The sequence below is a fragment of the Rhododendron vialii genome, chromosome 11a (assembly GCF_030253575.1).
Source record: "Rhododendron vialii isolate Sample 1 chromosome 11a, ASM3025357v1".
In the NCBI taxonomy this organism is placed as follows: Eukaryota; Viridiplantae; Streptophyta; class Magnoliopsida; order Ericales; family Ericaceae; genus Rhododendron; species Rhododendron vialii.
The window spans coordinates 36806194-36820626 of record NC_080567.1 but is presented as its reverse complement, the minus strand read 5'-3'; the positions used below and the strand labels follow the sequence as shown (position 1 = coordinate 36820626).

The 14433-nt window shown below is 37.1% G+C and overlaps 1 protein-coding gene across 1 annotated transcript; it reads right to left on the bottom strand.

Moving 5' to 3' along the window:
* Nucleotides 1-5314: 5314 nt before the first annotated feature.
* On the bottom strand, nucleotides 5315-12983 carry LOC131307913 (coatomer subunit gamma-2). Its single transcript, XM_058334656.1, has 18 exons — nucleotides 12733-12983; nucleotides 11971-12068; nucleotides 11815-11865; nucleotides 11443-11556; nucleotides 11151-11351; nucleotides 10969-11070; nucleotides 10587-10694; nucleotides 10271-10504; nucleotides 9683-9933; nucleotides 9369-9540; nucleotides 9101-9256; nucleotides 8960-9010; nucleotides 7873-8013; nucleotides 7586-7789; nucleotides 7352-7483; nucleotides 7091-7264; nucleotides 6475-6714; nucleotides 5315-5880 (listed from the first exon to the last, which is right to left on the bottom strand). The coding sequence occupies exons 1-18, from the start codon at nucleotides 12776-12778 to the stop codon at nucleotides 5686-5688; spliced, it is 2670 nt and encodes an 889-aa protein (XP_058190639.1). The 5' UTR covers nucleotides 12779-12983; the 3' UTR covers nucleotides 5315-5685.
* Nucleotides 12984-14433: the final 1450 nt, after the last annotated feature.

The following is a 14433-nucleotide window of genomic DNA, read 5'->3' as shown; positions in this document are numbered from 1 at the left end:
TCGGAGTAGATCTGACCCTAGCATGCACCCACACCCGACTTGGAGGCAATTATCATAACGTGATCATAGCCACCACTCCTCTTGCTCTGATGGTTAGCGGCCAGAATTTGCTTCCTCTTCAGGACATTGATTAGCTTCAGATTCTAAGGCGGAGATAGAGTCAATTAATTCGAAGAAAGGTTCATTACAATGAAGAACTAATTAACCACCTTAACCTTCAATTGCTGAGTAAGAAAGATTGAAAATGCCGAGCTCAGAAATTAACCACTCTAATAACCTCCGTTTTGTTTCTATAATAACAATGAAAAAGGAGTCTTTAACTTGGTTCCCAAACTATTTTCACCTAGTGTTGAAACTATATATATAGAATTCTGCCAAGAAAAGCAAGTTTTATCGTTACCGAAAGTTTTATCCTTGTTGACAACGATAAAACCTAGTTATAATTTCTAAACAGAATTCTATATACTTAGGTTTTAACCCTAGGCGATACCATTTTGGGAACCAAGTTAAAGACACCCTTTTCATTGTCGTTATAGAAATAAAACGGAGGTTATTAGGGTGGTTAATTTCTGGGCTCGGCATTTTCAACCTTTCCTACTCGGCAATCGACGGTTAAAGTGGTTAATCAGTTCTTCATTGTAATGAACCTTTCTTTGAATTAATCGATTCAATGTTAGTTGGTCAGAAATCCTTTGTGTGCTTATCTCCGTTTCCTTCTTCGCAAAATGTTGGGTGCCTTTTAATTTCATTTACCCCGTGAAACAAACAAAAAAAAATTGGTGAATTCTATATGATTCAACTTGGCATTTCAATTAACTGAACAAACAACTCAAATCGATCCCGTGCTCTCTAAATTATCAACAACTGTACTCAGAACACAGATGTCCAGACACAGATATGTTCGGATCCATTTGATGCATGTGAACTCTACACGATGCGCGTACGTAAAATTAACGCACATCGTACAATTGTAAACACATTTGTGACAGTATCTAGATCTATGTCTGAATATTTGTATCTAAAGCATTTTGCGTTACAAAAGATTCAAAGCCCTTCCCTGTGGGGTCCACACATTAATTATGTTGGCCCCTGTTTGAATTTTTAGTAGTCCAGCCTTTGTCATTGAGGCAGTGAAAACTTTGTGCACAAGAAAAAACATTCATTAATTATCTGCCTGCAGCGGATCTACCTACACAAAACTCAGTCTTGAGTAAATTTGTTGGTTTTTTCACTATTGTTGCTGATTTTTTAGCGGCTTTTTGTTGGAGTTTTTAAATATTTATCCTCAAATCTCATCCCTCGTAAGTTTTCATCCGGTGCTTTTTGAACAATTATGTTTCCATCCCCACTTTTAAATAATCACAGGATTGCCCTTTATATATATAATATATGTATATATAGGCATGGACTTTGGGGACCAAAAAATAATTTTGAAGGTCCTCTAGCCTAATTTTAGGATAATCATCCCTAATTTGAATCCCAAAAATTTGGGCAATGAATTAAAACCGCCCCACCCCTAATTAGGATTCCAAAATTTCGGCATAATTAACTCACACAACCCCATCCCTCCTCCCCACGCCCCTCCCCCCCCCCCCCCCCCCCCCCCCAATTTCCCAATTTGCAGTGGCGAGCACAAACCCGAAGCCGGAAAATTCCATTTCAATTTGCCGCAGCGGGACGCAAGCGGGATCCCTTCGCCATCCCCCAGCGACCTCGGTCGACGGCCTCACCTTCCATCACCACTTCGCCGATCAATCAGTCACCGTCGCCGATCAACTAGTCGCCATTGCCGCCGTTGTTGTACACCCTTAATCTGTTTTTCATTGCGGATTCGGGTTGCCGTCAATTTGATCTGCTTGTCGCCTTCCTCCATGGAGTATATCAAGTGCTTCCAAATGTATAGAACAGAGAGAGGAGAAACTATTCAGTGCTTCCAATTAAAGTAATCTTGTCTATATGTAACTTATTTGTCATGTTTTGTTACAAATTCTTTATGTGTACAATAATATTGTTGTGGTAAAAAATAATATTGGGATTCAAATTAGAGACTGTGAATCATGAATAAACATGATTTTCATATTTTTTATCTTTGTTTTTCATGAATAAAACATGGTGTACTTATGTTTTTCATGGTGTATTCATGAAAAACATGGCCGATTAATTTATTCATTTTTTCATGATCGATTAAAATCATGGAGTATTCATGTTTTTCAATTAATTTATTCATGTTTTTCTGATTAATTTATTCATTGTGTTTTCATGAATAAAAATGGTGTATTCATATTTTTTAAATAAATCATGAATTTCCGTGAAATTGGTCGAACCATATTCACGAAAATTAAGAATTTACCAAATGTCACAAAAATTAAGAATTTAAAAATTTACGAAATTAAGGAGAGAGAATGGTTTAGTATATATCTATTAAAGATTTTAAAATTTGAAAATTCCCCCCATTTCTATCCATAAATCAACCCACGATTTTAGGTGACTATAATTATTAGAATTCCACTAATGTAGGAAGGAAATATACACCTACATATGAATATCTTATAAAAAGGGTAATATAGGTAATTCACCATCTAAAAGGATGAAAACATAACTGTTCAAAAAGTGCCGGATGAAAACTTACAAAGAGTAGAACCCGAGGACTATTCTTTAAGTCTCCCCTTTTTGTTTATTTTTGTTGTTGTTTTTCTTTGTTGCTTCTGTGATATTTCGGTTAAGCCACCGTGTAATCTCTTTCGGTTTCTATATTTGATATGTTTAGTTTTCGCGGGAAAAAAAAAAACGAAAAGAAAATACATACAGAAAAATGTTTGTGTGAGGTAGACCGTTTTGTATTCCGGTAGCCCATTAATGGTTGGATGTCTTCAGGGGAACTTAAAGATTAGTCCTCAGCACCCACCATCTACCATCTGTAAGTTTCCGTCCGCGTGTTTTTAGGCCATTATGTTTCCATCCTCATTATTTTTTCATACTGGTAATGCCCCCCCCACTCACTCTCTCTCTCTCTCTCTCTCTCTCTCTCTCTCTATATATATATATATATATATAGAGTCCAGAAAAAAGGGACTACAACGTAACTCCTCTAATCCACTGCTTAAAATCCGGCAATCAATCCCAAAAAATTTGGATCCCCTAAAATCTGGTGGGATTCCATATAAGAAAGCTCTCTCTCTCTCTCTCTCTCTCTCTCTCTCTCTCTCTCTCCACAAATAGCGGCTGCCATTCACTAGTCTTCCAATGTCCTTCGGTGGGCGGCGATCCACTCATCCTCCGACGTCCTCCGCCAACAGCTGCCACGTCAGAGTTTCGATCACTATCAGATCATACCTTGAAAAATATAGGTGGAGCCAACGAATCAGGCAAGCCACGCAACGACCCGTCGTCGTCGAAACTCCCAGTGTCGCCCTACAGATCGGAGTTCAACAAGAAGGCCTCACGGATTGAGTTGGGCATCCACGCTGTAATTTTCTTTTGATTGATTGCAAGTATTGGTCATTTGTATTCATGATTTTTGTTTTGTATTCATGATTTTTGTTTTGACGATTAAAAAAATAATTTATTTGTATTTTGTTTTTTGTTTTCATGATTTTTCATGTATTTCGATATTCCGATATGAATAAATACGTTTTCCGGCCATCGACGAGAAGGTCATTTGTATTCATGTTATTTTTTATTTTTTATTTCATGGTGTATTCATGTTTTTGATGTTTATTTATGTGTTTACATGGTGTATGGCATTTTAATTTTCATGGTATATTATTTGTATCGTTTGCCATGAATCACGTTTTCCTGTCACCTGTGAGGTCATTTGTATTCATGTAATTTTTTTTTTTGATTTCATGGTGTATTCATGTTTTTTATGTACTCCATATTTTATATGTTTTCATGGTGTATGGCATTTTAATTTTCATGGCATATTATTTGTATCGTTTGCCATGAATCATGTTTGCTATGAATCACGTTTTTCGGCCACCGGCGAGAAGGTCATTTGTATTCATGTATTTTTTTTTTTCAATTTTTTTTTACCATTTGGTCATGTAGATCATGTTTGAAATAACATACAAACATAGTTCTAAATAGATCATGTTTTTATTGTTTTCAGCAAGTTTGTTCATGTAATAGACATGTTTTGACAAGTCATGTTTTCGGCAAGTCATGGTTTTGATCATGTTTCTGAAAACATGACATATTCTGAACTCGATTAGTTCAAAACATATTCTGAACTCGACTCATTTTGCTTGGACTTGATACACCATGAATTAACCATGATTCGATGAACAATTATGCATGCAAATGGTTGGCCTTCTACTGCAAATGATTCGACCAACATATCGATGGAGAAGTAAATGGAAATATGAATCATTGGAATTTGGTAATTTTCTCGTTCGAAATTTTAAAATCCTCCTATTATTTCTCACCTTGCATGGACTTCTTCCGTAATAAATGGAAATAGAAATCACTGGGAAAATCTTCACACCTGAAATTTTGGAAGGAATCTCTTTAATTTAGGAGGAAAATCTTCACACTTCAATTAGGTGAGAAATAATAAGAAGACATCAAATTTGAAGGGATCCCTTTAATTTAGGAATCAAGGAAGCAATAAGTGCATCTCTCTCTCTCTCTCTCTCTCTTTATATACACACACACACACACACAATATATGTCTACAAATATCTATGTATATATATATAATTAAAAAGGGTAGTAAGGATAATTCACCCATTGAAAGGATGGAAACATAAGTACAAAAAATAGGGTGGATGGAAACTTACATGGTATGACTGATGGGGATGAATATTTAAAAACTCCAAAAATACAACAGAATTTTGTTAAGAGAAGGGCAATTATCCTTTACGAAATTCCATCAAACAAAACACGCGGAGAGAGGGATTTTCATAAGAAAAGAAAAGGAGTTACAGTTTCTACCCAACATCACTCATTTCTCATGCGGATCAAAAAAACAAAAATCACGCATTTCTCATTTGGAATGAGTAGTTTGGTGAAAAATTGAAAGAAAAGTACAAGGTTGAATTTTTTTGATTGGCTCTTTCCCTTTCTCACCTAAGATTTGGTGAGAATTGACTCCCCTTTCTTTATCTCACAATATCTCACCACCCAAAGGGGTTGTTACATTCTTCAGTTGATACCGTTTCATAGTTCTGCTGCTCCCCACAAATTTGCTTCCTGGATTTCTCTGCTTCCTTATCGGTACAAACTGAAATTACATGTGAGCTTCAAACTTTGGAAGCAACTAAATATAAAACACTGCAAACCACTTGATTCACAATCCCTGCCCGCTGCAATAGAATCACACAAAAATGAGTGGGGAATTTATTTTTGAAGTTCAGAATGTTTACAATGAATAATAATACACAACATAAACGATTCTAAGACCATCGGTAACGGTGTTTCAAAAATTCATTTCGCAGAACAGGGAACAAAACGGGCATGCTTGGTACAACAATCTACAAATAAATCTCTCCACAAAATAAGAACTACATAGTAGAGGAATATCCTCACACCAAGCAAAACTCCCAAGCCAAGACTGCTATGCATATTCATCTCATAGCCGGTGGGACTTTTGGCACCCATAAATTTCCTATCCCATTCACAAAAGAAAAAAGAAGGAAACACGGTATAGTTGACTGAAAGAAAAAAAAAACCCTCCCAAGTATCCAACTAGCCGCTAGCTACAATTTCATGAATAGCATCGCTGACAGATTCATCCTCGGATCTAACGGCAAGTTTCATTGCAACTTCTTTTGGCCCGTCAATGCCGAACGACAGCCGAACGAGAACCTTTAAGTTGCCCATGTAAACACCAGACAATAAGCAAGTGTGTGATCTCGAGTTTGGTGGGACCACCTCTGTGCCCTGAAAGACACCATCAACGAACAGGAAATTTATTCAGTTTTAGACACAAAGAAGTAGTATACAACAATACTGCCATTGTTCCTAGGTTCCTACTGACTATGCAACTTTTTCATTTTCAATTCCTGTCAAATCTTGCCTGCTGCAGTGCTGCCCTTGGGTTTTTCTATCTTGTTTTTAACTTTAAATTTAAAACTTTCAGAATATAATTTTGCTCTTCATTATGGAAGGGGAACTAATGACTACAACCCCGAGTGCAATTTTGTTCACCTTCCTTAGAAGAGGGTGAACATTACCCTCATTGTTATTGGTTGAAATGGTATGGATCCCACCACAAAATGATGTCATGCTTACCATGCAATACACTTTTTGGTAATCATGACATCACTTTGTGATGGGGTCCACAACATTCAACCAATAGGAAAGAAGGTAATGTGATAAAATGGGATAAACACCAAATATCATCGCATTTTCCTCATAAAAATCTTAAATCCCCTTTTGCTTCGTATTATTTCAAGGCCGTAGCATCCTTAACTTGTGAACTAATTCAAGGACAAGAATTATTTGGACCATTAGTAACTTTAATGAGAAACTCACCTCACAGGGCTGCATGCCAAGAAGGCCTATGACCGTATTGACGGCTTCTGCCAAGCTTTCCCTTGCACCAAGACCATATTCATCCACCCGCTCATAATCTGGGCCCATGCTTTCCCAAGCATTCCTGAAATTAGAGACCCCGACTTTTAATACATAATCCGCTGCAACAACCTCAAGGTCCTCCAGCTGGTATTCATCATCCACACCATCGTCCTCAGCGTCGCCCGTGGTTGGATCAACCTGGCAATACCCACCAATAAGTAAGAGAGTGATAGGGTTCATTAATAGGTCGTATCTAATTGCATACGGTGTAGAAGCAAACAATCTAACGAAGTAAACACTCCAAGTATTGACTAAGTGATCCAGACAATTGAAAGGAACCAGCAAACTATCCAGTTCTGGTTTGATGGTGTCAAGCACTTGGATTGTATCTTCCTACGAGTCTAGGGCGATGTTTGGGGCAGTATAAGTGATCAGGCAATAACTTCTGTCAGAGTACAAAACCTAACCCAGGCTTCCATTCCTATCAATGGCGGGACCACTTCACTCAGTAACCTAAAGAAGAACACCACCACAGAATGAACCCAGGCATCTTCAGGAAGAGGAGAAACAGTACCTCTTTTACAACAAACTTCAACGTGTTAGAAAACTTTCCAACAGCAGGGACTCCATCTGGCTTCTCAAATGCTACAAATGTCTGTCCTGGTGAATCATATGGAAGAGATCTTAAAGGCTTTGTTGATACTTCAGAAAATTCCTCCGCTTCAGAGGCATCCACTATCACGGAAACCTGACACAGTGCACAATAGAATTGAGAGATTGTCGCAAGATAACCGTAGAATAAAGGAAACTACCGTTTAGTTAAGATGGTCATTACATTTTCCAGTAATTGCTCAGGAATTGTATTTGTGCAGTTGTACTGGAACACCACATGCCTATCAAAAATGTGCTTAACAACATTGACTGCATATTCTGTTTCAGCCTCTGTAAGCTCCACGGGTGGTGAAGACTGGTTCAAGAAACACAACATATGAAAAAACCTGAATCAGCAGCATGTCAACAACAATGAAAACCAGAATGTCTAAAGGAGGAAGCATCTGAGTGAAAGAACCTTGAAAAGCTTCCCAAAGTTTGAGAACTCTGGGATAGAAGAGAGCATCTTCTCATAAGTATCAATAGTTGACGTGGGGCCAGCTGGAGCAGCACCTAAGCCAGTTGGCTTTTTACCAGGGGCTTTCTTCTCAGCAAGTGGCTGAGATTTAACCTCCTTAGGTACAGAATCCATATCAAAAGGCTCTTCTGAAGGCTCCTGAACCTGTGTTGAAAAAACACACGAGAAGATAATGAGTAACTGTGCATGAAGCATACAGAGAAATGTAATTCTACAAGAACACTCACATAATTCTTCAAACTTGTCTCAAGGTTGACCAGCGGCACATCCAATGACCCAAAGAGGAAGTCCTTCACATCTTGATCAGCTTCAACAACTCCACCCTCACCCCCAAGCATATTCAGATATAGCGTAGCCCTATCACGAACCTGCATACATATTGTCAAGCACAAGTTTCATTCAAAGTACAATGCATACACAAAGAGTTAGATACTGCCCAATCCTACACTAAAACGATTATAGAGCAGAAGAATTTGCTCTTTTTCATCTGAGATACTTCTCTTGTGGCCACAAAAGTTCGAAAATCAACCCAAGGGCACCAAAGATGAAAAAACTGTCTTACAACCCAAGGAGAATATGGACACACTCAAGACGGCATGCCAATGCATGGTTCTCAAGTGGTAGAGTAGTAAAAACAATGGCAATAGTGCTATCAGATAACAAAGGCGACAGTAAAACAGTAAAATAACAAGGGCAACAGACCTGATCAAAAAAAAAAAAAAAAGGGCAACAGACTAACAGTAGTAAAATACAAAATAACAAAGGCAACAGTACTATCAGATAACAATCCATAGAAAAACAAGGACTTTCATCCAATTTTACGAGCAAAGAATAGGAAAATAGAACATTTTTCTGATACGTAACGGTGTAGGTGTCATTGATAGAGCTACCTATCAACTAAAAGACAAAAAGATCCAATGTATTATTGACAGAGCGTCAAGAGGATGCTACTCTTGTACAAAAGACGCTATAACCATTCAACCAAAAAGAAGGGCCACACTACAAAAAAAGGCCGGACGAGAGAGTAGGAATCTAGAAAACCCACATAAGAAACCAGGTTGGGGGGGACACAAAGATAAGATGTGCCAGAACAAGCATTACTATACAGTCTATATCAACTTCCTGAAAGAAATAGTCTCATGATGAATTCTGCAAACCAGATCTAGAATAGAAGATTCAGTGATGAAATGGTAAGCAAAGAAATCAAGAAATGCCTTGAACAAACCTTTCTGATAAATCAAGAAATGCCTCGAACATATTCATCAAGAATAAACAATTAACTTTGAAAAACTGCAATATAATACAGAAACTCACCTCATCATCACTGTCAAAGAGACAGCGTCTCAACAAAACAAATATACGAGGCTGCAACACAACAAAGAAAGGTTGCTACATGTCACTAACTCCAAACTCACCAAAAATGGATTATGATGAAACAAAGTCAAGAAATCTTACTTTCAAGGAATCAACTATGCAACCAAACTTAGCTAATGTGCTGACAGCACTGGCCCGAACAGTCGCATTCTCAAGGATTACTCGATTGTAAATGTACCGAATATATTTGCTGGGATCTGATGTCTTTGGCCCCTCAATTCCAAGGAAATGGAGAATCTAACAACATAACATGAACTGAATTTAGTTCACCAGCCGATAACTGGTAACAGAAGATAATGTAAATGAACAAACTCCAGAACCTCAATACAAATGATGAAGCAAAACCAACCTGTGTAGAAAGATAGGTGAATTCACAATCCTCTATAAATTCACATAGGTGAAGCAACCCACTTTCTTTTGCATCTGGGATGTCTCTTATTAAGATAACGATCGAATCAACGATCGCTTTCTTGTAATCAAAACCACCTTCTTCCCTCAAAATATTGCTCAAGAAATTCATCCTTAAAGAAGGAAAAGAAAATAAATAAGCATGCGTAACAAATATCAAGAATGTAAAATGAAAGTCAAACTTTCACAAATAAAAAGAAGCACAAATGTCATGTATAAATCTCCACTTTCTATGAAAGATTCTAGCACACTTACAGGGATCTATACTTGAGTGGGAATTTCAAACACAAAGATCTGATGGCTTCCACTACAACAATCTTAAATTCATCAGCAATGTCAGACATAAAATTGGTAATTTGCTTCATCAAGCGGTCTACACTTGACTCATTGCCAGTTTTCAGCAGAGTGGTGATGGCTAGAGTAGCTATGCTTCTATTTTGATCGGAAATCAAGCTCTCCATATCTATATTGCAATTTGTTACAGCCATTGGATGGGTCATTGCCACCTGCAGAAAATTGAGATTCACAAATAAATTAAAACGCAAAATTCTCATTCACCTCACAGGCAGTGAAATAAACTGGCACGGCTAGATTCGCAGCCACAGAACTTTCCATCAGGAAAGAAAGAAGAAAAACAAATGAAGATAGTTCAGAACTTGAGATAAATTTCAAGCTATATATCCTTATTTGACAAGCAAAATGACTAATCAACTATGAATCCACAAGATAAGACTGATAAGTCCTTATTTAAAACTTTTTCCCCTCCATTCCCTTTCTTGGAGTTCCTCCAATTCTATGAATTTCCCTATAAAAGGATGGTAGTAAAAGCCTAAAAGTAGTAACCTTGTTCAAAATACGGACTGCAGCAAAGCGAAGCACTGGCTTGGAAGAACTTAAGAAGAGTTGTAGAACAGTAATTGCTGGGGTCAGTTCTCTAGTTGTCACACCACTGAATTCCGTGATTGCTCTAGCTGCCTCAAAAATAACCATATCAGCTTTGTGTCGAAGACAATTCTCAAGAAACTCATAAAATGGACGGTCCCCAGCCTGGTTGTTCATCATAGATTCCCTGATAACCTGAACAAATTTGGATATACAAATGTTAATTCATAACTAGGGAAAAAGAAAGATAGAAGACACTTCAAGGGAAGAAATGCACCTGACTAGTGTAACGAATTAACAGACACTGAGCCAAAGGGGAACGAACAGTTCCTTTAGTTAAGCTGGAAACTAGCTTGCTTACAGCTAATCGGTCATTTTGCCGGATCTGCAAATTCGGCAGTCAAAATGTTCAAGCATGTCAATGTAAATCACCACCATTTAGTCATACATATCTTTCCTAGAGTGTGGCATACATAAGCAACTTCCTAACATAACAAAGAGATTCCCATATAGCTCAACGTGGAAAGACCAATTCTAAAAGCACCCGCAAGTGAATGAATGTCAATGTATAACCAACGTAGATGAATTAGCCTAGGTGAGAAATGTATTCACACAAAGGGTCTATCAAAAAAACCTCAACAACAGATTATGTATCATACCTGGTGAAGCAGAGCAAGGGCATGGAACTGCACGAGTGCTGACCTTGATTGAACAGCTTCCGTTACCTCGTTACTCCACCTTTTCACAATCTCTGGATTTGTCTGTCAAATAAGTCACTTATATTAGAATATTGCAATAGAAATCCACATATTACCAATTCTTAAGTAAGACTCAACAGTACCTGGAGTAAATGGATTCCACTAACCAGGGCTGCACTAGCAACCACAGGATTTTTGTCAACAATGGCTTGCTTCAAGTATCTCTCGATTTGTGTTAGAAGCGTTCCATCCGTGATACGACAAAGGACACGTATAGCATTTGCCCGATACATATCAGTCTTGCTATTCATGTCCTTCATAAGTGAACTTGTGACAATAATAACCTTCATTGCAGATTATAAAATGTCACTGTCTTGGCTTTTACACCTGAGAGTTGTATTTATAAATAATAAAAGAAACTAATGTGAATATAACCTCATCAGCAGAGGGAGAGAGCTCCTTTATCATCAAATAAACCATTCTCCTCAATCCAATATCTCTTGATTGAAAAAGCTTTGTTGTTGCGAAGAATACTTCTGTAGCTTCAACCTATAAGTTTTAGAACAAAAACAACTCATTTCGCTAGGAAATCTCCAACTAAAATTTACCAGTTCAAGTAAACAATCAATTGCACAGGAGAACAACAAAATATATCCAACTTAGCACCAATATTACAAACAAAAAACCTGGGTGCGTAAAATGACCTAATGTGTTTGTAAAGTTTATCTACACGTATGCATATATCAAGCATGTGAATACATGCCAGTGTATGTGCATGGAAAATGCCTGTGGTATAGTAAAGCTGACCTTTGTAAATGTTTCTCCTTGATTCAGAAGGTACAGAAGCTTCGTAATGACCTGAACATGGACAAACAACAGAAACAAGACCCATACAGATAAATCTCTGGTGAAGAAATCCAAGTCAATGCAGCATTAGAATTAGGTGGCAGAAAGGCAAAGCACCTGCGAGCATCGCCTCGGATCAAGTTGAGGATCATTGAAAACCCTAGCTTCTTGAAGGACTGCGCCCTTCTCGATCCCGAGAAATGGAGAGTACTCCGCTGCAAAATCATAAGATTTCGGCAATAAACAATTAAAAATCATATCCCACCTCAACATTCAACAGAATTAACACTATGATCCAAATAAAATAGCTACGAACAAATAGATCAAAATACTGATCAACTGAACCAACATATCAACCATAACCTGCTAATTTCTATCAATACAAACACATAATTACGTACAAGAACACACGATACACATATCAATAACTAATTTGGAATAAAAAGAACTTCAATGACAAGGGATCAACGGAGAGGACTCCGCCGAGAAATTATAAGATTCAGGCAGGGAAACATGATAATGTATTACAGCAATGAACATACAATCAGAACATATAGCATAAGTATTCCTAGATCATAAACAAAACCACTGATCTAAGAATTTCACCAACAGATCAACTAATTTCTCTTTACATCACGCATACTCAAAACACAAACAAGCACTACGCATATTTCACAACAAAAATGAAGATCTCAGTATTAAACTAAATTGGATTTATGTCGACAGAAGTACATTGAAAGGTTGAACAGGAGATCTAAACCTAACGTCAACAAGACCAGATGCAAGATCACGTAAATCGCCGCAAATTGGGAAAATTGAACAAATGATTGATGATAAGTACACTGAATCAATTGAAGCTATCAAATTTCGTAGACTTACCTTCGTCGTCTCGGTCGTCGTCCTTCTTCACGAGAGGTTGGGCCATTGAGAGATCGACGGGGCTGCGGAGATCTGTGAGGTACCGAAGGATTTAACAGAAAAGACAAGGTTGATTTGAGAGAGGGAGTGAGCGAATGTAGATTTCTCTCTCTAAAAGCGTAGACAGAGAGAAGTGAAGTCGAAGAGAGAGAGAGAGAAATGCAGATCTCCAAAACGGAGAGTAGTGAAAGCTTGAGAGAGGAGGGGGTTATGAGATGGAGAATATATAGAAGGGGCGGAACAAGATCCTATGAAGCCGGCAAAACGACGTAGTAATCCTGATTACATCACTCCACCAATAACAACTGGCCACGTCAATTTTTGTAACGTAATTTCGTTGTTTAATTGTTATTATGATTTTTTTTTTTTTTGGGACATCATGGTGAATTTTTGGTTTGGTACACTGTTACGCAAAAATTCTTAATTTTTTAAGTACTTATTTTTTGTTTTTCAAGACAGATTTATTTTCTCGGAATACATCACCTTTAATTCTTAAAAAGTAGGAGTACGTATTTGAAAAATAAGTACTTATTTTAGTTAGTAAAACATTTTATTTATTTGGTTTGGTTTTTTGTTACTTAGAAATAACAAAAAAAAAAGATAAAAAAAAAAATCACTATGTTGTGCTATTTTTAATTTTTAATTTTAAAGAAATTTGCTTTGTAAAATAAATATGAGTCTGTTTCTATCTCCAAATGCAATTCTCTATTTTCTCAAATAAGATTCAAAAAAAAATTCCTCCATCACCAAAAAGCTTGAGGACGAAAATGAAGCATCCATATATATAAAATAAAAAAATACAATTTTGCAGCTCAAGTAATCACTTCAAATAAGAATCTGCAAGTGTCAATCTTGTGTACTCAAGAGATTAGTAGGGACAATATTATATTCTTTCACAGTTTTGCATATTTTAACATGATCTTTCATTGAAGTCATTACAAGAGTTTTAAGTACTAACATTTTTGTGGAAAAAGTGTTCTGCTTGCAGATAGTGTATGCATTTCTCGAAAACGATTTTTTTTTTTTTTCAAAACGATAACCGGTGATATTATTAACTCATCAAACCAATACATCAAGATGATGACTTGTCCACCAAGTAACCAAGACGGCGGAGACTCGGTTCAAAGACTATACTCTGTACCAATTAAACCTTTCCCAGCAAGAGAGTGAGCAACTGAATTACAGGTTCCGTGAATAAAAGAAAAATTCACTCACTAGAAACCTCTACCCAACTGCCTAATAACATAAAGAATGACCTCAACTTCATGATTCATCTCAGTAAAGCCATTGAGCATATCACCACTAGCAGATAGCGTGTGCATTTCTCGAAAACGATTAAACAAGCTAAAAACTATAATTTGCCAAAAACTGGAATCCGATCCAAAGCAACCTATCGAAACCAAACTAATACAAACGAAACTAAATCAAACCGAGCAATGTGTCCTAATCAATTGGGGTCGGCTATATAAATTATATATTTCCATTGAGCTTTGTCCGGTTAAACATAGCGATAATGTAATTTGTACATTGAAGTTAGTTGCAACAAAAAGAGCCATTCAATTAGTGTTGAGCAAGCAAGCATGAAAGAGCAACAAACCTGACTATACCAATCATGCACACACAACATCAAGGTTGCATTACATGGTTTAGTGAATTCTACCC